Here is a 21825-nt window from a genome sequence, read left to right as displayed (position 1 = left end):
GCAGTTTTTCTCGCGTTTTCCGCCGAATTTCCCAGCGAAAGTGCGTTTTTCGTGACCAGGAAGCGACGCCGCGTCGTTTGGTACCCCTGGTTCAAAACTCTCAAAATCCGCGCCAGAAAAAGTCGTGCAAATTCCCCAAAAAAATCCGGCGAGTTGCGCCACCAAATTTTTACTGAACGTACTTTGGGCCCCCCTGAGCCACCCGCCAACTTTTGGAGGCCCAAAAATTCCATTTTTGTAAGAAAATTGCAGAGAAATGAAGATTTGGCGCGATTTGAAAAAAGGCGGGAAGTTTCCATTCATGCCATGTTCCATGTCCCATGTTTCATGTATGTTTCAAACATTTATGTTTTCATTTGTTGGATTTCGTGTTTTGTTGTCCCACTTTTCATAATGATTGAAACTTTCAGAATATATTTCAAAGATTAAAACAGAATAATTTGTAGAAAAATGAGGAAAAACTTTACAAAACAATTTAAATAAGAAATAAAACAATTAATTTTAATTTATCGACCTTCACTTTTCAATCTCTGGAGAATATTTCAGATTTTTTTCATGAAATAAACGCAAAAAATGTTTCAACATAATCATGAAAATTTCCCGCTGAAACTTTCTTCGTTAGTACAGAACCCTAAATTCCCCATGTTTGCTTTTGCTTGAAAAGTTGGTGTGTGGAAAAAAACCGTGTGGGCATTTTTTGTGATTTTGCGAAGTGATTTTGTGTGAAAAAATGGATAAACCTGAAGAAATGGAAAACAGCGGAAGTCACCCACCGATGCGTGGTGGTGGATTTCGCGGTAGGGGCCCGTACAGAGGCTTTGATCCCCGTGGCCGGTGAGTTTGCATTGAGGCTTGAAGTTCCCATATTGGCGTCTGACGCGTCTCTTTTTTTTCACCCTTTTACGCAGTGGCCGGGGGCGCGGTTTTGGTCGTGGTGGCCCAATGGGTGGACGCGGGATGCCACCCATGATGCGTGGACGTGGTATGATGCGAAGTCCCCGCGGGTTCGGGATGCGAGGCTTTGCCCCAAGGGCACCGCGTGGTTTGGGACGCGGTGGACCTCCGGCAAATTCCCACGGAGGACCACCACCGAGTACCACGCCAACATCATCCGCACCAGCTGCTACACCCGAGGATGGAGCTCCCATTACGACAACAACATCCTCATCAGCACCCCGGGGTAGTTTCCGCGGAAGAGGATTCTTCCGTGGGCGTGGATCTTTCGGGGGCCCCGGAGCACCCAATAATACGACAATTCCCGGAACTGGACCTGATCCAAAGCCTTTCAGGGGCAATGATAGGGGTTCCGGTGGTTTCAGGGGTCGTGGTAGGGGTTTCGGGGGCTTTAGTCGCCCCTTCAACAGGAATCTTCTAACCCCAGGGCAGGATAATGGGAATATTGCTCCCGTGCCATCATTGAAACGCAACGGCCCCGGTGGTTTACCAGGGCCGAAGCGTGGGCGTTATGATTCAGGGCCCCCAACGAGGGGATTCGCTCCCAAACCCAACTACGTGCAGTCCAATCCATCGCACATGAATCATCAGTACAATCAACCCCAGGCTGCGCCAAAGTGAGTAAATTTATTTTAATTTTTTTGTTATTTTGCATCTTGGGGCGCCCTTAGAGCTTTCCGGAGATTTTTCTTAAAACTTATTATATACTAAAAAAAAATAATGTTTTGTTTGAGATAATAATCAGAAACTAATGATAATAGCTTCTTAATGATCGGGCTAAATTAGTTTTTAAGATGGAATAGGCAGGTGGGCAAATGTGACTCATGAGTTCTTTAATAAGACTCTAAAAGCACAGATAACAGGCTGTAAAGATTGTAAAGCTATTGTGCCGTTTAGGAGGTTATTTTATTATCAATTTAAATTGCAACATGTTTCTGTATAAGAAAGCTTTTTTTTTTTTAAACAAAAATCCGAATTTTGTAGCGTTCAAGAATTGTTAAAGGAGTCTATCCGTTTTATATGAAAAACAATTTATTCGAGGAAATAATCAGGAAAAGGCCAAAAAAATAAAAATTAGGTTTCGCTAAGCAAACATTTGCTTAAAAACGTTGACAATGACGTCACCATTTAGGTTTTATTTGTCTTTTTTTCGTGAAACATTCACTTTTTGTGTTTTATCGACGTTTTTTGACATGGTTTTGAATGTTTCATGTATTGAAACAGAGAAAAAACACCAAAGTGACGTCATTGTGTGCATTTTTCATAAAAATCCTACCAATTAATTCCAGCTAATTCTAGTGGAAAGCAGAAAGTTTTTTGGCGATTTATTCTTATTATTTTTAATTTGATTCTTTCTCAGCAAAATTCCTGACAAAATTACGCGAATCCTGTTTTATCAAATGACCGATTTTCTCATGTAAAAACGAATAAACTTCTTTTAATATCAAAAATAATACTGAAGACCATGGTAATTTATATGAAGTAAATTCGTCAGAAAGGCGTCCCAGGCGTTCCTAAAGCCTGAAGATGAATAAAAATTATTCGAAACGTCGCTGATTGCAGGAAATTTGCGGTTTTCTTACCTTTTCTTGTTCGCTTTTCCTACAAATTGTCTTCACATCGATTTTAATAATTTCTTGCTGTTGAAATGATTCTAAAATATTAATAAAATCTATCTCTGATTGCTTAATAAAATCACTGCGTTAAAAAGGATGCAAAATTAATTTGAACTAATTACATCAAATTGACCTAAATAAGCCTGCGGAAATTGTAAACTTTATTCATCCAGAAGCGTTGAAAAGTTACTCTATCAATCCATAAATAATTTCTTGGCAATTTGCATGATGAGTTTATAAAACTCTGCAATAGTTGCCAAATTAATTGGAGCAATTTATTAACTTCTATTCCTTCATTTTTTCTCTCTTCTTCTGGAAGAAATTCTCTGTAATTTAATTATTTCCCAAACACACACACAAACATATTTATAGTTCCCATAGCAATCAATTAACTTTTTTTCAAAGAAAGCAGAGAAACATTGAAGTTCCATTCTCGAGAATAGCTTTCAATAATGCTGTATAGAGACTTCTCGCGATTGGGGCAATGGGAAAGCTTTGTTAAGCATCCATCGCATGCCAAAATTAATTGAGATGCTATCATTTAATCAATATACGGGAATACTTCTTGGTGGGGAGAGATAAACATGCTGGGAAAATAAATTACCAACTTCTGAAATGATGAAGCATCAGACTGAGAGATTTCTTGTTGCTAAAAATAGCAAAGCTTTTGCAAAAGAAAAAAAAAGTCTTTTGCCTAAAATATCGATGATAGTCAATGAATTGTGCCCACAAATTAATATTTATGAGGTGTTGAAATGAATAAATGGAATATTTTAGTGTACAATTAGGTTTGTTTTATTTATTTTTGATGCAAATATTGAGAGTTTGTCTCTCAATTTGGATTAATTGAGTCATTTTAGAGAGAAATTATTAGTTTTTTTTGCTGCTTTTGAAGCAATAAAATATGTTTTGTTGAAAATTTGCATTTTTGTGTTGCAAAAGGTGTGAAAAATTAACAATTTTTGGGGGAATTTTCAGTCACAGTGGGTACGTTCAGGATGGAAGTCATCAGCAGAGCATGGATCCTTATGCGCAGTCTTACCAGCAAGCTCCACAGCAGAGCTACACAAACAATGGGTACTCCCAAACAGGGTACACTGATCCCAATGCCCAGACTACGACGTATCCACAGACAAGTGGATACGAGCAGCAGTATCAGGATTACAGGTAGGAGATTCTTAAAGATTCTAAGAAGAAAAGGTTTAATAAATAAATTTCCTTTGTTTAAGCAGTGCCACCACTTATGGTACCCAAGATACGAGGTATCAGTACAATAACACTCAAAGCTACCAAAGTGGCTATGGAACAACAACTGATACCTACAATACAGCTCCACAAGATCCCTACCAGCAATCGTCATACGACGAGAGCACCTACAGCACTGGTTATGGTGAGTTTTCATCTCGTTATTTGTGACTTTTGGATCATTTTTTTTTAATTCCGGGGCTTTTTTTTCTTTAACTTTCAGATGCCAATGCTTACTCCCAGGGATCCTATCAAAATACAACAGGCTACTACTAAGCCACACAAGGTGTTTAAAAACAAATAAATGATAGAAATTGGGAGAAGATTTTAGTGTGGTAGACGCTGGAGCAACCTTGAGAGGAGAAACTTCGTAGCAAGGTAAGATTGTCTTTTAAGGATGCTAAAAGGAAGTTATTCAACATATAGTTTTTTTCGTAATACCTTGACTAATATGCACATAAAGATATATTTTAAAAAATATTGAAAAATATTTACTTATACATTATGGGGGAATTAAGAACAGAAACATTGAGGAAATATTGAAAATTAAATAAAAAATAAAGATTAAGGAAAAATAAAAGCAAGAAAAACAATTAAAAAGTACGAAAAAAAATTACAGCACGATTGAATTTAATTTTACAAAAGAAAAAAGCAAAATAAGGAAAATCCAATAATTGAGATATTCTGACTATTTTATTTTGGAAAATATTTTTCTCCATTATTTTTTAAAAGTTTATTGTAGGTTTGAAAGAAAGAAAACGAGAAAAAGGATATAATTGTCTGTCTTTTGGACTTTGTCAGGAAAGAAATATTATTTTATGATTATTGACATTAAGAAGTAGATGCTAGGAATTAGTATGACGGAATGAATATAAAATAATCCATAATCACTGAATATTTAATCAACAGTGAAATATTTGAAATTGTTCTTCAATTATAAAAGAAAACATTAAAAGAAATAATTAAGAAGGAAATAAAAAAAAAATGTAGGAAAAAGTTAAAGAAATTTTATTTAAAATTACGCGGAAGGAAGAACAATTTTTTAAAGGAGCTTTTTAGATGATTATAAGCCAGATAAAATACGTTTAATTGTTCAGCTGATTTTCTGATTACTGAGGAATTTTTTTTAGGAAAAAACAACCAAAAATGAAAATACTTGATATTTAAGAAACAATTCTTTATTAGAAATCTTATTCAGAAATTGCAACAGAAAAATCTTTTATCAACTTTGACGATTTTTTAAAATTATTTTAAGCAAATATTGTAAACAGAACACTTTTTATTAAACTTAGATCTCCCGTAGATAAACATTTTAAGACGACAGTTCGTGTGAATAGAAATTTTAAATTAACATTAATGCACTATAGTTGCTAACAGAAAAATAAATAAAAAAAAACTAAAAATATTGTGAAAAAACAGAAAATTGAAAAAAATATAGAAAAATTAGGTCTCAACTTAGAAAACAAATTAAATTAGTTTTATAATTTTAAAGTTTTGCACGTAAAAAGAAAGTAAATTACTATAATTTTATTCAAGGAAAATAATTGCAGATAAACCAAACTTCTAACTATGTATGTGTCGTGTATTTGTTAGAAAATATATTCTGTAGATTAAAACAAAATTAAAAGAAATAAAAAAAAGAAAACAAATGTGATTTGAAAAAGGTCGAAGTTGAAAAAAAATGGTCGACGTTTGATAAAAAAAAATGGTCGAAATTAAAAAAAAACTCAATTTAACGCCGGATGAATTTTTTGAACAATTCTTTTTAATGTAAATGTATTTTTCTTACAGAGATAAAAAAAAGGAAGTGAAAGAGAGAAATGAAAATATTTAAATCGATGCGGCAATTGAAATAGTTTGGTTTTAATCTAAAGTAGAAAAGAATGGAGAAAGTTCTTTAATAATCTAGGAAATATTCATACTTCTAGTAAAAATAAACATTGACATTTTGACCCTGATAGAACATTCATCAGGCGTAAAATTCTTTAATGATCTTCAACGAAGTTTTTTTTTTTATTTTACATCTATAGCATGATTTCTTAACTAATGTATCGGTTTATACTGTTTTCTAAAAAAATATGAAAAGATATTTAAAAAATAAAAGAAAAATTAAATTGATTTATTGTTATATAGATAATTTTAATGTTAAGAAAGTGAAGCAAAAAACGTCAAAATTCAATTGCCGCATCCTGTATTACTACTTTTTGATTTAAAGGGAAATTTATTTATTTTTTAATTTCTTTGTCTTTTTATTATTTTAGTTTTTGACAAGTAAAAAAAAATGAATCAAACTAATAAATTTATTTCTTTCAGAGAAATTTTACAAAGACTTTAAAAAGAACATGAACATCAATTATGAATCTGATAAAAAAGTTACAATTAAATACTCATTCTTTTTGCAGAAAATTATGGAAGAATTTTGTGGAAAAAAATGAAAAACTAGTGATATTTTAGTGAAAAAGTGAAAATGTTTGAAAAACAATTAATTTTATTGATAGTTTGAATGCTTAATTCAAAGAAATCTTGAATTAATCCCATAATTTTTTTTTCTTGATTTTAGGAACTGAACATAACTACTATTTTAATGGATCGATTTTGTCAATAATTTCACAAGATCTTTTTGCCTTGAACGCTCTAAATTTGTAAATTAAAAAAATATATTTTATGATACTTTAGCCTAGACACATACCAGAAAAGTTAATAGTATTTTCACACCATATCATAAGCAGTTCTTGTTTAATTATTTTGATAAATGATTTCATTTGAATTTTAGGAACCGTTTGGATTAAAAGAATAATTGTTTTCCAATTAACTTTAAGAATATCAAGTTTCTTACAAATTGAAATGTGTCTTAGCTAAGTTCTAAAGATGTACTACTTTTTAGACCTCTCAAATCTTAGAATAATCTTATTCACAGAGTACTAAAAAGAAACCGTGATTGAAATGATAAGATGAATTAAGAAAATTCTACAAAATCGAATTTATCATTTTTCATAACAATTTAATTGAAAAATTTAAAGACAAACTTATATTCTTAATCCAGAAAATTTATAAATTTTTGCAAAGAAAAAAAGAATAAGTTTATCTGCATGATGGAGCAGAGAGAAAACTGACAAATCAATAACTTCTCACAGCGAAATACTTTGAAGAGTTTCATCTTGAAAAAAAAAAGAAAAAACTCGAACAACAGAGAGAAAGATGAAATATATTTCCAATTAATCGTTTATTATTTTATTTCAATCTGCAAAATGTTGGTAAGTCTCGATGGCAGAGTGCAAAAAAGGGAGCAAGAAATAAAAACGAGTGAAAAGAATGTTTAGCAAAAGACGAGAAAAGTTTTTTTTTCTTTGCCTTTTGAAGCAAGAAGAAAAGAGAAAAGAAATAAAGTTGAAAAAGCAAAAAAAAATAAAACAGACACTCCAACTAAACTATAGTGCACAAGTATATAAATGAAAAACAAACTCACAGAGAAATCTCATGATTCCTCGGCATAATGAAATGGAGAGGAAAAACGCAAACAAATTGAGAAAGCAAAAAGAAAAAGAAATGAAGAGAATCTAAAGAAAAGAACTGACAGAGAAGAGAGCTAAAAGCTGAAAAGCATAAATAAAAAAAAATCAACATAAAAATCAATTAAAAAAATCCACAAAATTCCGGTAAGTTTGATTTTATACAAATTGTGTTTTCTATAGCTCGTAAGGTTGATGCGAAATGTTTGAGAGAAATAAGTAATTGATTAGAAACTTTCCTTTTTTTTTATACCCGCCCTGTTCTTTATTTTCACGGAGCTGCCGCACACATACCTCCCCTAAAAGAGAAGCCCCTGCAGCGAGAGAGCAAAAAAAAATGCGAGATAAAAAATAGCAGAAATGAACAAATAATAAAATAAAATTAAGAAGTTTGAATGAGCGCTCAAAGAGCAAGAAAAGAAATAACGAATAAAAAACTTACAAAGAGTGATGTTGGCTTGTGAGACAAACGCGCTAAATTGAGGATGATGAAGGAGCAGCGGAGAAGGGTCATTTATTAGCCATGAGATTGCAATTGAAGTGATTCTTGTAGGTGTCGAAGAAGAATTTTGATGGAGAGAAAGCAATTCAGATGGCTTTAATTTAATTTTCTCTCCTTGGGCATTTCCACCAGAGCGCAATTGCTGGCCAGACCAAAGTGAGCATTTCCTTCCTTTCTTCTCACACCAAATTATGGAAGATTTCTTTTTTGTACCGCAATATTTTATTCCTTCTCGTTAACATTTTAAACGAAGTGAAATGTTTTTTGGTTCGGAAGCAAGAGATTATATGCAAATTTTCCAATTTTATTCAAGGGCAGACATGACCATTTACAAGCGTGAGGATGAAGCAAATTGAAGGAGAAGGTAACAACAAAAAGGCAACAAAAGGAATTAAAATAAATTGAAGGCAAAAAAAAAAATGATGCGAGATTAACTAATTTTGATTTAATAAACAAGATCTTTTTTTTTTCTTTGTAACGCATAGAATGTTTAATGAATTAACGGGGTTTTTTTTTAAAGAAAATAATTCAAGAATGCTCAGAAAACTTTTTTTAAAACATTTTATGAATAAAAGAATTCTTAAAGAAGTGAAAGAAATGATACATTGAAATAATAAAAAATAAAATACAAATTAGAACGAAGTAAGAAAAAATATAATGAAAAAAAAAATGATTTTTAAGGTTAAATAAACATTTAAAATGCTTTTAATATCAACAGAAGTGAATAAAGCCAACATCACTGCTTATTTTCAAAAAAGGAAAAAAAACATTAATTTACGTAAATATTCAGGTAAAAAATACTTTTTTTTTATAAAAATGAAAAATAACTCAAGGAGGAAGACTAGAAAGAAATATTAAGAAAATAAAATCCAAGATTTAGCAAAGTTTTTTTTCATAAGTAAAAAAATCATAAAAATTTAATTAAACATTACAATGAATTTTTAAATATTTGCTTAAAAGAATCACAGCTAAAAAAAAATTATTATTAAAAAATTATTAAATTATTATGAGAGAAAATATTATAATAGAAATACTAAATCTATCTTAAAAAATGATTGGACAATAATGTGATAAATATTGTTTTAAAGAATAAAAAATAAGTAAATTTGGTCCCTTATGAAGACCTAAAACCATTAGAAAAGTTAAAGTCAATCCGAATAATTAATTTTTTGTTCAACATAGTTGGAATCGATTATTACTTTTCTAGCGAATAAGAACTTAAGACTAGCACTGATTTTCTTCAACTCTTTTATCCATATTGTATGTAATTAAAAAAACTAAACATGATATTTAATTTTTATTTTAAACAATTAAGAAAAACGAAGAACTTTATAAAACAAAAGTTTTTATAAAAAAAGCTAAACAAAATATTTGTTGAAGTAAAAAACATAAAAAGCTGTGCCTGAAATTACAAATAAAAATTACAAACTGCTAAAATTAGGTTTAGGTTCTAAGTCTTTCTCCTTGGTTCGGTTTTGAAAAGAAAATATAGAATTAAAAATAAATAAATTGAAAAAAAAAGCTTATAGGTAGTCAACATTTTGCCAAAGAGATATTTAGCATAAAGTTAAACATAACGAAAACTTTGGGAAACTCATACCTATTGAGAAAAGCCTCCTGACCGATAAAAAAGTTAAATATTTTCTCACTTTTGATTGAAATGTGCCAGAAGTGCATGAGCACGGCGTCTTTTTACTGATTTCTTCTATAGGAAAAATTTTAGAATCATATTCCAAAAAAAGAATAGAAAGTCTCGGTGAGATGCTTTTTTTTGTATGTTCCCAGCTAACACATAATAACTTTGACTTTACTTACTATTTATTAACGTTATAATAACGTTAAATTATCGTAAAAAATGGTCAGAATTTCGTCATTAGCTTACTAAATTCTAACGTCAGAATAACGTTATTTTTTGGTAAGTAAAGTCAGTAAAAATTGAGGCATTTTTAGTCATTTTGCAGAAATCAAATTTTTAATCATTAAAACATTACAAAATCTATTTGTAGATGATCAAAAAGCTATTAAAAGACGTTTTTGCTTCATTTACTTCAATATTTTCGCATAAATTCAATTTTTTGTGTAAACGTTGGAATATCGTCAAAAATAAGTCATTAAAGGTCAGTAAGATGAAAAATCAATCATTTTTTCTATCATCAAAAACTAATTAAAATGGCATATAAATGCATTAAAATGATTATTTGAAAGATAGCAAGTTGTTTTAGAAGCCTTTTTGAGCAGAAGAATCTCATTTATTATATAAAAATATACTTTCAATTTCTTCCTTAACAACGTCAGTATACCGTAAGAAAGCACAACATTTCTGACCCTCCATCAACTTTGGCTAAAATTCCTGCCGAAATCTCAACGTCAGAATACCGTAAGTATACTTACCCAGGTCTTGTTCATTGAGAAATTCGTCATTTATTGTCGCAATTTTAGTATTTCGCGCATGTCATATAACTATAGGGAAGAATGCTTATGCGGGTGACCAAGATTGTGCGTATGTGTCTTACAAGACCTTCTACAAAGTTTTGTACGGCAGCAATGAAGTTAGAAATGGGACATCCGAACGTAAAGAAACCCTCTTAGAGTTTCTGAGATTCAAAAGACTCATTTCCATATGTGTGAGATATGATTTATGATTTTATTTTCAATTTTATGTAAAACCAATTATTTTTTAAATTACTACTTATACATTTTGTGCACAGTTATAGAATTAATTCTAAATTATAATAACAGCGCTTTTTTATAATAGCATTATATATAAAGCATTTAAAAAGTGTAACATTGGGCCTAATTCAGCGACCAAGAAACCATTGAAATCTTTGAATTTTGTACTGATATTTCAAGATTTCAAGCGAATTTCAAGGGTTTCTTGGTCGCTGAATAAGGCCCATTATCGATACTTTATTTATATTTTTTTCATTTTTATATTATGATAACAAATTTATTTACAAATCTTTGCTTCTTTCCTTTTACACAATTTAATCGGTTTAAAGGGTATAAAAGAGGGTATGTAAAAGCGGAATAAAAATTGTCTTAGACTTATGTTCCATACCAAACATTTTACATTTAATTTCAGACAATTTATAAATTCTCTTTCTATCATAAACTAAATCTGAGGAGCAATAAATATTCAAGGTTGATGATTTAATAACTTGAGTAAAATAATCTGAAATTTCTCGTACCTTTTGACCATAAATAACAATTTCTGAATTGTGCTGTGTAATATTTATAACTCTGACAATTTCATTTGAGTAATTCATAAACCAACAATTTTTATGATCACCCTTTAGTGTAAAATCTTTTCTTAAGTCTAGGGCCTTATAGGTACCAGAACATTCATCGAGTTCGTGTGAATTTGATATCTTTTTGTCCAACTTTGGATATACTTTAACCTTTTTTGCTTTTAGCAAGTCCACATAAGATTTTTCCATTTGTCTTCGAGCAATTTGAACGAGTGGACGATTTCCATTTCTCACTTTTTTTTTAATACTTTGCAATTCGTTTTCAAAGGGATAAGTAGACATGGATAATAATGGCCCATGATTTCGAACGTCATCAACCACGTGTATGATGCTGTGAATATTCATAACAATTTGATCGCGACCATAGAGCTGTATATATGTTTTTACAAATTCTTGTAACATGGCTTCCGCAACTGGCAGTAAGTGGTGATAATGACGAGATTCGCAAATTGTTACACTACAGAAAAGTAATAAGAAATTATAAAAAACATCTTCTTTGAGAATATCTTTTAAAATTACAACACCGGTATACATAAGGAAAGTTCGCCACTCAGTTGCCTTCCATCTAGAAATCTCATTCAAATCTCTGATATTACGATGAAGTTCTTTTGGTCTGTAATAATTAAGCTTAACCAACCTTCTAGAGACTTTTTTAGTAATTGCAGCTGGCCATTTTGAGTGGTAATTAAATTTACCTTCCATCCAACCTAAAACTAATCTTTTCATAACACCTAGGTGCAGTAAATGAAGATCATCGGAAACTGGAAATGCTGTAATCATGTCGATTGGCAATTCTTCAATAATAGATGTTTCATGGTGATGCGAGGGATCTTGACGTCTCCTAAAACTTTCATTAGTTCTCTTAGGAGCATTCAATGTAGGATAGCTCATTCGTGGTCCTACAATTAAAAATATAGTACATTATATACTAGATCAAACAATATGGTGAATATGGCGAATAAATGTATATTTTACCTGGATCATTTTCTCCTTCAACTGTGCATTTACTGCATCCATATCTGTGATTATAATACACGGTACCTAAAAATAATTAAGATTTATAGGTACCTTTAAAAAACATATTTTCCATCACATCTCTATCATATCCAAATTCTGTCATAATAGAAATTAAAATAAAATAATAAATATTATACCTTTAACAAATGCTCGCGCGGGAAGATCACACAAAAAGCTCTTAATAGAGACTATAATATGGTGCATGCCAATCTTCAAACCATTCCTTATTAGATCCTGAACATCTGGAATAAATTTTTCAAAGTATTCCGACACACAGGAAGGCTTACCGTTTCCACAATAGATTGCAACAACTTGTGGTGGAATATTAGGAAGCTCATCAATGGCACATAATATTGGCCATACATCAATCTTTGAGCTTTTAAATACTTGAAGACCATCTACATGAAACCTGATTGATATTTTTGGTAAATTGTCTATATTCAGTTGTTCAAGTTGTTTACAGACAACGGTTTTAACTCCATGATACCACATTTCTCCGTTTCCCATTGGCTTCACATCTATATGCCTTGGTGTTTCTAAGATTGTACGCGCATCTAAAGGTAGATATTGAAACATTGGAAATTGTCTCAAAATATGCAATAATTTTGTAAGTGCGTCATGTTTTATGTCATGCTCGATTGCCCAGATATGAATATCATTATGCAGATCTGGTGTATTATATTCCTCCTCATCTTCAGTATTTTCATCTGATGAATAATCCAAATTAATATTCTCTTCTGCAAAAGAAAGTAAATTCTATAACTTATTTCTAAAGAAATCTAGTCTTTAATTTCTTTATATTACATATAAAGTGTTAAAGCATCACTCATTTACGGGGCTATTACACTTAAGCTCCAAATGCTTGAGCATCATAACATAACCTCTATGTGAGTACGAGAGAGACAACAACGCTGTTTTTTCTCGTTCTTTCTATGTAAAATCTTAAGCATCAAATTCTTAGAACTTTAGTGCAATAGCTCCCTTATTTTGAGGTTAGAACCCTTATTATAAGATCAAACTAAGCTAACAAAAAATCAAATTTTTTTTTCTTTTACTTGACATTTTTCTCTTACCTTCAAAATCAATGTCCATTGAAGTCTCATTTTCTTCTGCAATGTCATTGCCGACACTTATATTTAAAACTTGATTAGTATTATACGTATTATTTAAACTTTTTCGCAATGCATCAATTTTTCTATAATAGCTTGAACTATATCTGAATGATCTTCGTTCCATTTTTCAATTTTTAAAATATTAATCGAATAAAAAAAACAAGAAAATGCGTTCAGATCAAGTAGTAGATGCACAGCTAAACAAACCGCGTCATTCGCTTTTCGGATAAAATGACCTTTTCAAACTTTTGCAAGCTGACACTGAAATGTCAACAACTGACATGAATAAAGTCATAATGAAATATCCTGACTTTCTAAAGGTCTGTTCACAATAGTGTTATAAAATTCTAGATTTTCGAGAATTACCACCTCTGCCTCCATAATTGTTATAAAAATGCTTAACAGCGCCCTCGTCTTGTGTAAACACATATGGTGATAAATTAAGGAAGTCCACATTTTATAACTAAGAGATGGATTTTTCTGAAGATGAGAACACGGTTTGTAAATTTGACAGCCGAGGTAGATCTTTACGGTACACACAGATCTAGAAACTCAAATTTTCTTAAGAATTTTCCTATAAAAAAAACATTCACATTTTTCTATATAAATTGTTTATTGATTATCATAAGTTTCTCCATTAAAATGAAGTTTTAACACTTACATTATATTTGTTTAAATTTTTGAATATTACTTCACTGACCAATTGACATAAAATTATAATAAGAATAAGTAAATAGTTATGTAGGTATTTTATAGTTAATGCAGCTAGTCTTTGTTTATATTTAATACATGATTGGCGCTAATATAGCCCTAGTTTAAAAAAAATCAATTATACTTAAACCTTCTTTGCATTCAGCAATTTCTCTTTTCGTTTAACGCGTTAATTAAAAATTTCTGATAAATGTTCTGAAACGTTTATTAAGCCAAAATTGAAAAAAAAACAACGTACTTAGTCTTTTCTCTATTAATTAATAACAACAGAACTTGTTAATCTATTCTTCTTACGATTTTCTTCATTAAATCGAGTACGAGAGTGTTTAAGTAGCTTGTTCACAAAAAAGTTCTTGCATTCCATTTTTGTAAATGTGTTATCTGCACAATTGATAACCGCAAAAAACAAAGTGAACGTGTTGCTTAATTGAGAAAAATTGCACTTATTACCTTTTCCAGTCCAAGAAAATTTGGTTAGAAGTTTTCTCTTAAAAAGTCTATCTGCAACTTCATAAGCAATTTTCGTGGACTTGATTCCCCTGTTCTTACCGCAACCTGCTACTTTAATTAACTCCTTTTTGTGATTTTTGAAAAATTCCTTATCAGAAAGCTTTAATTCAAAGTCTTCCAAGTCGCGACGGCGACGAATGGGCATTTTTTGAATTTCCTTTTCCTCAAGTTCCTGTTCCCCATGGTCTCTTCCTTGTGCATCCATCAGCTTCTTAACCATTACATTTGTACTCATAGTAACTTCAGAAATCGTGCGAAGATGGCTGTTTCGTTCTTTAAGCTGATCTTGGATTTCCTGAAGAATGTCATTATTTTTTCTCAACTCCAGCAAAACCACTATGAAAGAAAAAAAAAGTGTTTTTAATATTCACGCATGGTATAACAATTTTTTTAAATTTATTCGGAAACATTAAAATTAAAAAAAAAAAAGAAATTCTATTAATTCATTCAACAAATTACTTACAATCATTTGTACTGGTAATCGAAGTGCCACTGTCATCATTGTTCACAGGTAAAATTGCATGTGAAAATGTATCATCATTGTTCTGACTGTTGTCAAGATCCATTTGTACTGATTCGTCAAATTGAATCTGCGTTTGAGGGTCGGCGATGTCTGTTATTATATCAGAACTGAAGTTATTTTCTGAGCGTGATCTAAGTTCGTCGAAAGTCGATCTGTTTTCATGGTTCTCATTGATCCTTTCGTCCACACACTCATCAACAAGGGAACGAAACTCTTTATAAATTACGGCTTTGTTTCTTCTTTTCTCTTTTGGAGCTTTTCTTAAGTGATTGTTTAAATCACCCAGTAATCTCTTCAAATCTATTTCAGCTTCTGCGAATGAGTTAAATCCATCGCGTTCTAGTTCACAGTCGAATGCAAGCCAGTCATCCTCTGGAATCATTTCGATTATTAAATAAGTAATCGTAATATTTGAATGGTTAACTTACCTGGCTCAGAAAGAGGGTCATTTATCAGCTTAGAATGCTTTTTCGGAGGCCAATACAATTTATTGTTCTTTTCCCATCCATTTGGAACAATGGAAAGACGGTTCTTTCCATTTTCTAGGGTCCTGACGATTTTGTACATTTTTATCTCACCCTTACTATTATTCGAATTCACTGCACAATTAAACAGCACTTGTTTTACTCTCAGATTAAAATGCAATTAAATTAAATTACACTCTGAACAAAAAATTGTGTTGCTGGTGACTTAACTCAAGTTACTGAACTAAAGTATCCTTTCGCGGTCGTCAAAGAACTGAAATTTTAAAAAAGTTTCAGGGATATATATACCCGAAGGAGAAAAGATCGTTAAATCTCTTCGTAAATAATCTGGGTTACTAAACAGAGATCTAATCTTTATTTATTGTGAGACAAAATGTGTTAAGCCTGTTAGCAATATTTTTGTCGGAACATCTTTTAAATTCTGAGTGCAAAATTTTTTAGGTCATAAACATTTAAGGGTTTTCCCAGGCAAAGTAACCAAAGTCTCACATTAAGGGTTTTTCCAAACATGTGTTTTGCAGACAAGTACCCTTGTCTTAAGCGGTACCATTTCTTCAAAGTTTTATTGCATATCCTCATTTTCATAATGATGGGTTTTTCTATACCTAGGTACATTTTAAAAAAAATTAAGAAGGTTGTCTCCAATAAATCAATGCAAGTATGTACGTACATATTTTACTTTCATTTTTTTAATGTTATACATAGGTATTATTTATCGAGAATTCAAAATTTGCAACACCTTGTATTTGATTGATGCGCGTATATTTAAAAGTTTAAGGTTACTTATACCTAATGTTTGCTACCAATTTTATTGAATTGAAATATAAAGTAGATACCAAAATATTAAATCACTATTTTTCATAATACATGCTTAAATACGGAGAAACGTTTAAACAACACGCCTTGTGAAGTGAAAATAGAATTATTCGTGTTTAGTAATGAAATTTCCTTGCATTGGTCTGAAAAACATATAACTTTTCTGATATTTTCAGTCTTTCGGCCAAATACAATATATGTGACAAAAATTTTTAAGCTACGAGATATGGCGTAGATTTAAGTGTCCGGGAGTATCAATAAATTTTATAGCGAAATTCAGGATATTTAATTGCTTTTGAATCAAGCCGGGTCAGCATTTTAAGCAATAGGAAGGATGTCTAAGACATTTTAAATGAGTAGTAAAGACAAAATCTTTTTTCTATCATCAGAAATATTTCAAAAATTTTTATAAAAAATAATTAATTTTTAATGAAAGGTCCATTTTAGGTTCTTTTTGACTTATTTGCGACGGTAAAGTATTTCGGCATATAAATTTGAGATATAGGAAATTTCGAAAAAAAATTATAAATATTCCTTGTAAAATATACCATATTAATAAATATGGTATATTGGTAGGGAAATAGAGAAGACACCATTATCCTATGCTACCATGTATGCTAGAGAGAGAAATATGTTTGGGAAATTTTTTTTGAGATGCCATGTCAAAAATTTCCCCTTTTGGTCTCAAATTTTAAAGGTCAGTAGAACGTAAGAAAAAGGTCAGAAATTTCTTCCAATAACGTTATTCTGACGGTGTACTGACTTTCAACGTGGGTCTTTTTTATTCCCCATTATCACGTAAAATGACTTATTTTTGATGAATTATCAACGTTATTCTAACGATCCTTTTCGGCACATTAGACTTTATAATGACCTTTTGTGCCAACTGGGTTGTTGTTGAATTTTCAACATATAGGGGGAAATGGGGCAAAATGTTAGAAAATCAAGACCACACATCTCCAATATCTCAGTAAATATTATTTCATAATTGTTCTAATTTAGTCAAAAGGTACCTTTTATAACTCTAACTAAGCCTATAAAGTTTTATAATAATTGATCTAATATTTTGGGATTTATTTAAAAAACAAATTTTTCGAATTTAAAAGTTACTTTGACCTTTCATTTCAATATCGTATTTTGGCGTATTTCTCAGTAATTTTTTTGATCCAAATGCATTTTTTGATAGAGTAACTATTGCTGAACACGAATTTAGTCTAAATTTTCCGAAAAAATTTTCCGGGTTTTCCCGTATAACACTGATAGTAAAAAGTACCCCTTGGGGCAAAATGTTAGAAACCGTTTTTAAGGCTGTTAACTATTTTTTTGTTTATTTATTTTATTTTTTTCCAGTCGGCACACTTAATATTTATAATTTAGCATGTTATATTACTCTCTATTACTAATATAAAATTATTTAAAAAATAAAAAGTGCAATTTCATAAATTTTTCATTTTTTTTATTTTTTGTATTTTTTTTATTAAAAAAAAGTTTCTAATTGTTACACAAATACCTTATTATCAATTGCTTTTATAGTGTCTAGATGAAATAAATTCATAAAATTGAAATTTAAGGCCAAAAAACGCAAACTAACATTTTGCCCCATGATTTTTGAAACAGGCAAATGTGGAAGGGTTTGGAAAATGGCCTGAAAATGCATTTTCCCGTTGAGATAGAGAAAAATCGTCTGAGACAAAGTTGTAGCCCGGAAAATTTCCTATAAGATAGTCGTCATGAGAAAACTCAAATATTTTCAGGAAAATCAGGAAAATGTTTCTCCCAAAAAACTAACAAATTGCCCCATTTCCCCTACCGGCAAACCCAAGTTAAGAGGCAAGAGAGGAATGAAAAAAAAATTCCCTAAAGGCAGTGTTGTGTATACAAATGAGATGGTTTTCCTCGATGGAAACTGTGTCAGAGAAATTTCCTTCTCTGCTGCAGTTTCCATCAATTCTTTATGCATTTTCTAACATTCTTTTTTTCTTCTTCTCTCCCCTTGTTTTTTTCGTTCCACTCTGACAGTCCATCCATCTTCGATGGATTGCCAAGTACATGTCTTGCCAATGAGGATTCAACCTCCCGCAGAGACATCCAAAGAAGAGAGACTCTGATGAGGAAGCAGCTGGTCACAAAATGTCTCCACGGTAGCTCGCCCGACGGCCAAGAGGAGCGCACTGAATAAGTGATGAATGGAGGATAAATTCAATTGGGATTTGGAGAGAAAATTGAATTTTTTTCTGCCATTTGCACACCAAATGCGACCCTCAATCTGCATCAAGTTTAAAAGCAGAAAGAAGCTGTGAATTATTTCCTACCAAAGTCTTTTTTTTACCCTCTCTGAGAAGGACCTTTTGACTTTGATTCAATCACCTGTGATAATTATCTGTGATCAATTCACAAAATGAGACAGAAAATAAATCTTTTTTATGATAAAAAATGTTTTTTTTTCTCAATTCTAGATTTAAAAAAATAACAAAATGATCAATCTGTACTCGAACCGACGATCTTTTGACTGCTAGCTAAATGCTCTAACCATTTAACCCACTGATTCTATAAAAAGCTATACTTTTCATTTAAAAAAATTCATCCATTCCAACACCCACAGGGAATTAAGAAATTAAATTGATACAACCAAACAACTTTAGTTAGTCTGAAACGTATGAAAAAAAATCTGCAATCAATTAAATTTTGCAAAACAAATCCCACTACCAATATTCGATGCTACGGGGTGTGGAGCAATAAAAATTTCAGTAAACAACGTCTGTTGTGTGAATTTCTGCAAAAGTGGCGCGAAAAGCTGTGTGTGCTTGAAAAAAAAAGCAGATAGAATTTGCAGCAATTTCTGTAAATATTTACATGACTATCAGCTTCAACATGGATTTAATTGCGAGACAAATTGCAAACAAAACGCGAAAAGGCTCTCAATTGTCCACTCTCAGTCTCACCCACCCACTTCTCCGCCTCCTCCCAAGCACCACAAAGAAAACTTTATAAACACGCGCGACTTTTTAGCTGCATAGCGCGAGCCAATTTTTTTTATTATAAATCTTTTACGAGGGGTAAATAGCTCTAATGTTAAATTAAATTAAATTCTTTGGATTACTTCTGCTTTGATTTTCTTTTGATTAAAGCTGGGATAATGCATTTGGAACTCAAAAAATGAATAAGAATTGGCCAAGTTTTATTCAGTAATTTTTTTTTAAAACGAAAACTAAGTTTCCAATCGAAATTCTTGAAATTCCGGACCAGAAGTTCTGAAACTCCCTTTTGGCCAATTTTTTTTTAGTTTTGTGATTTTTTTGCAATTAAAGCGAACAAAAAAAATCAGAATGGAAAATCTTAAAGGGTGTATTCAAGATCTATACTTTTACATTTCTTATGATTTTTTTTAAAAATATATCTTCAAGAATCAAAAGAAAATTCGTATTGCCAAATAAAAATTCTTTCCTTCACAATCTCACAAACTCTTCAATATTCCTGAAGAATCAACGAATATTCTCAAATATTCCACCAAAAAACTAAAATATTCTTCCTACATATAAACCAGCTTTAATGTTAAAAGAATCACAATAATTGCAATAATCTCATACTTTTAACGACTGTGCTATAAACCCCTCAATCATGCCACAGCTTTTGTATATCGCTAATTGAAACAAAGAGACAAAATTCGCGCGCAATCCACATTTTTTTCTTAAAAGGTATATCGTGGGACTGATTGGCGTGAAACTCGTGATTTTCTGGGAAATACGGGGAAGGTAAACTGCTCTGGAGGAATTTGGAGTTTAGAGAACAGCTGTATAGAGCAGGCACCCAAAAGATGGGGACTGCCTATAATGAGGTGGAATGATGCAAGATGATGAGGTTTCAATTATAAAATTAATGTGACTAGGAGAGAAAAACACATAGCCGCAGGTGGAGACGTTTTTCTCACTTCTCACAGCCGAAGGGGTTGATAAATTCTAAATTGATGGGGGATCTGTGCCTACCTATTTGAATTATTTATTTTTTTAAAAGGTTTTCATGAAGTGAAGAACATAATATATTTTTTAAAGAAATATTAAAAAATTGAAGAAATGGGAGAGTCTACTGCTTTAATTTTCAATATATATAGCTCACGAAGGACAATTTTTTTCAAGAAAAAAAAACAGTTTTTTAGATGCTTTATACGAAATTTTCTTTCAAAACAAAGCAAAAAGTTAGATTAATTAAATGAGGCAATCGTAAAAAATAACTTCGTAGAAGTTCTTTAAAAAAATATGTCGTTTAATTGAAAAAAGAAAAATGTGATCATTTTCCTTCAAAATGAGAGAAAATATTTCTTTTACTATAGAAAAATTAATTAAAGAAAGACGGAAATTTCATTAAGAATTATTAATTAAAAATTTTCTATTTTAAGAATTAAGATTACCCACAAACTGATAATAATATTCATCTCCAATTAATTTAATATAAGGATTTTTTTTTTAATTTTTGTAATGGTTACTATGCCTTAAATTTTCCATAATATTGTCATTCAAAATTAAGGATTTTTTCCAAGAAACAGAAAATAAAATTGAATACAATATTTATTCAAGAACAGGAAGATAGAATTAATAAATTTTCCAACAGTCTCATTTATGCTAAAATTCCTACACGTGGGTATATGCACTTGAAATTCTCATCACATTTCAATGATACTTATCGGCCCCTTTTGGCGTTTCATTGTACGCCCTGGAGGCTGAAGAAAATTGGCGAGCGCGCTAAGAGCTCCGACACAAAAAGGAGATTTCTTTTAACGATAATCCCCCCCATCTGAACAATTAAAAACATTTTATTGATGAAATTCAAGAAAGTATAAAATTGAAGACAGACCAAGTCTGTATAAGAGTACCATGGCGGAGAAGAGGATACTTCGCATCTCGTTGCTTTACTTCCTGGGCTGACCGCCTCAATCGATATTTTTTGCACGTCCCACGGCCAGCGACCGTAAAAAAAATCTGTGAATTTTTTATTATTGAACAAAAAAAATGTTCAGCTCAATTATTAATGCTGTCCTCTCTGGAATCCAATTGCTGGTGGAGGGTTAACAAAAAAATTGTGCAGTGCATTTTGGGTGCTTGAGGAGCTTTTTTTTGTATTTCAGCAGAACCACTTGTTTGTTCAGCAGAGTGAGTTTATTTTTAGTTCCATCGGAGAATCATATTGGAATTAAACGAATTATTAATGAATTTCTGATTTTCTCCGATGGCGCCTGTTTTTGTGCTTGTCCGTCGATGCAATATCTTGTCGCATGAATCATCTGCGGTGGGATTATTTGCTTTTTTTCGGGCGGGAGTCGCAGCGATTATCATCCAAGAGAATCAACATTCCGGATTTACTCTCTTCACGTTTTTTTCTTAATTTTTATTTTCTTAAATGTGAAGAAGCAAAAACATGGAGTTTATTTACTTCTCAAGTCATTAAAGACATTCTTCTCCCACTTGCTTGTGTAATTTGATGTTTGTTGATGTGAGCTTCTTTTTGGATGATGGTAGGTACCTCCCAATAGAGTAAGATTACATTTATCATTAAAGAGCTTCGTGGAATTACATATTAAAGTTC

At 31.3% G+C, this 21825-nt stretch overlaps 2 protein-coding genes across 5 annotated transcripts; one reads left to right on the top strand and one right to left on the bottom strand.

Moving 5' to 3' along the window:
• The first annotated feature begins 625 nt into the window (after positions 1-625).
• LOC129787105 (translation initiation factor IF-2-like) lies at positions 626-18682 on the top strand. 4 transcript variants are annotated; one of them, XR_008750190.1, is made up of 6 exons: positions 628-834; positions 909-1571; positions 3549-3737; positions 3800-3960; positions 4039-4193; positions 18268-18682. XR_008750190.1 is itself a non-coding variant. In XM_055822426.1 (5 exons), exons 1-5 carry the CDS (start codon positions 731-733, stop codon positions 4089-4091), a joined length of 1167 nt encoding a protein of 388 aa, XP_055678401.1. In that variant the 5' UTR covers positions 626-730; the 3' UTR covers positions 4092-5464. The 4 variants fall into 4 exon arrangements, 2 of the variants coding, with proteins under 2 accessions (XP_055678401.1, XP_055678400.1); XR_008750191.1 differs by having other exon boundaries at positions 630-834; positions 3803-3960; XM_055822426.1 differs by lacking the exon at positions 18268-18682 and having other exon boundaries at positions 626-834; positions 3803-3960; positions 4039-5464.
• Positions 10277-13388, bottom strand: LOC129787104 (uncharacterized). The gene is made up of 4 exons (XM_055822424.1): positions 13165-13388; positions 12229-12828; positions 12050-12115; positions 10277-11973 (listed from the first exon to the last, which is right to left on the bottom strand). The coding sequence occupies exons 1-4, from the start codon at positions 13325-13327 to the stop codon at positions 10820-10822; spliced, it is 1983 nt and encodes a 660-aa protein (XP_055678399.1). The 5' UTR covers positions 13328-13388; the 3' UTR covers positions 10277-10819.
• Positions 18683-21825: the final 3143 nt, after the last annotated feature.

The sequence above is a fragment of the Lutzomyia longipalpis genome, chromosome 1 (genome assembly GCF_024334085.1).
Source record: "Lutzomyia longipalpis isolate SR_M1_2022 chromosome 1, ASM2433408v1".
In the NCBI taxonomy this organism is placed as follows: Eukaryota; Metazoa; Arthropoda; class Insecta; order Diptera; family Psychodidae; genus Lutzomyia; species Lutzomyia longipalpis.
Note: the sequence above shows the minus strand (reverse complement) of the source record. Positions and strands in the feature narration are given on the sequence as shown.

Bases quoted from the DNA above. Each gene is read 5' to 3' on its own strand.
- LOC129787105 (XM_055822425.1), top strand. From the start codon at position 731: ATGGATAAACCTGAAGAAATGGAAAACAGCGGAAGTCACCCACCGATG. The intron at 835-908 runs GTGAGTTTGCAT...CCTTTTACGCAG, and splicing joins GGCTTTGATCCCCGTGGCCG to TGGCCGGGGGCGCGGTTTTG. The intron at 3,738-3,799 runs GTAGGAGATTCT...CCTTTGTTTAAG, and splicing joins CAGCAGTATCAGGATTACAG to CAGTGCCACCACTTATGGTA.
- LOC129787104 (XM_055822424.1), bottom strand. From the start codon at position 13,327: ATGGAACGAAGATCATTCAGATATAGTTCAAGCTATTATAGAAAAATT. The intron at 12,829-13,164 runs GTAAGAGAAAAA...TTTCTTTTGCAG, and splicing joins AATGGACATTGATTTTGAAG to AAGAGAATATTAATTTGGAT. The intron at 12,116-12,228 runs GTATAATATTTA...AATTATTTTTAG, and splicing joins CGCGCGAGCATTTGTTAAAG to GTACCGTGTATTATAATCAC.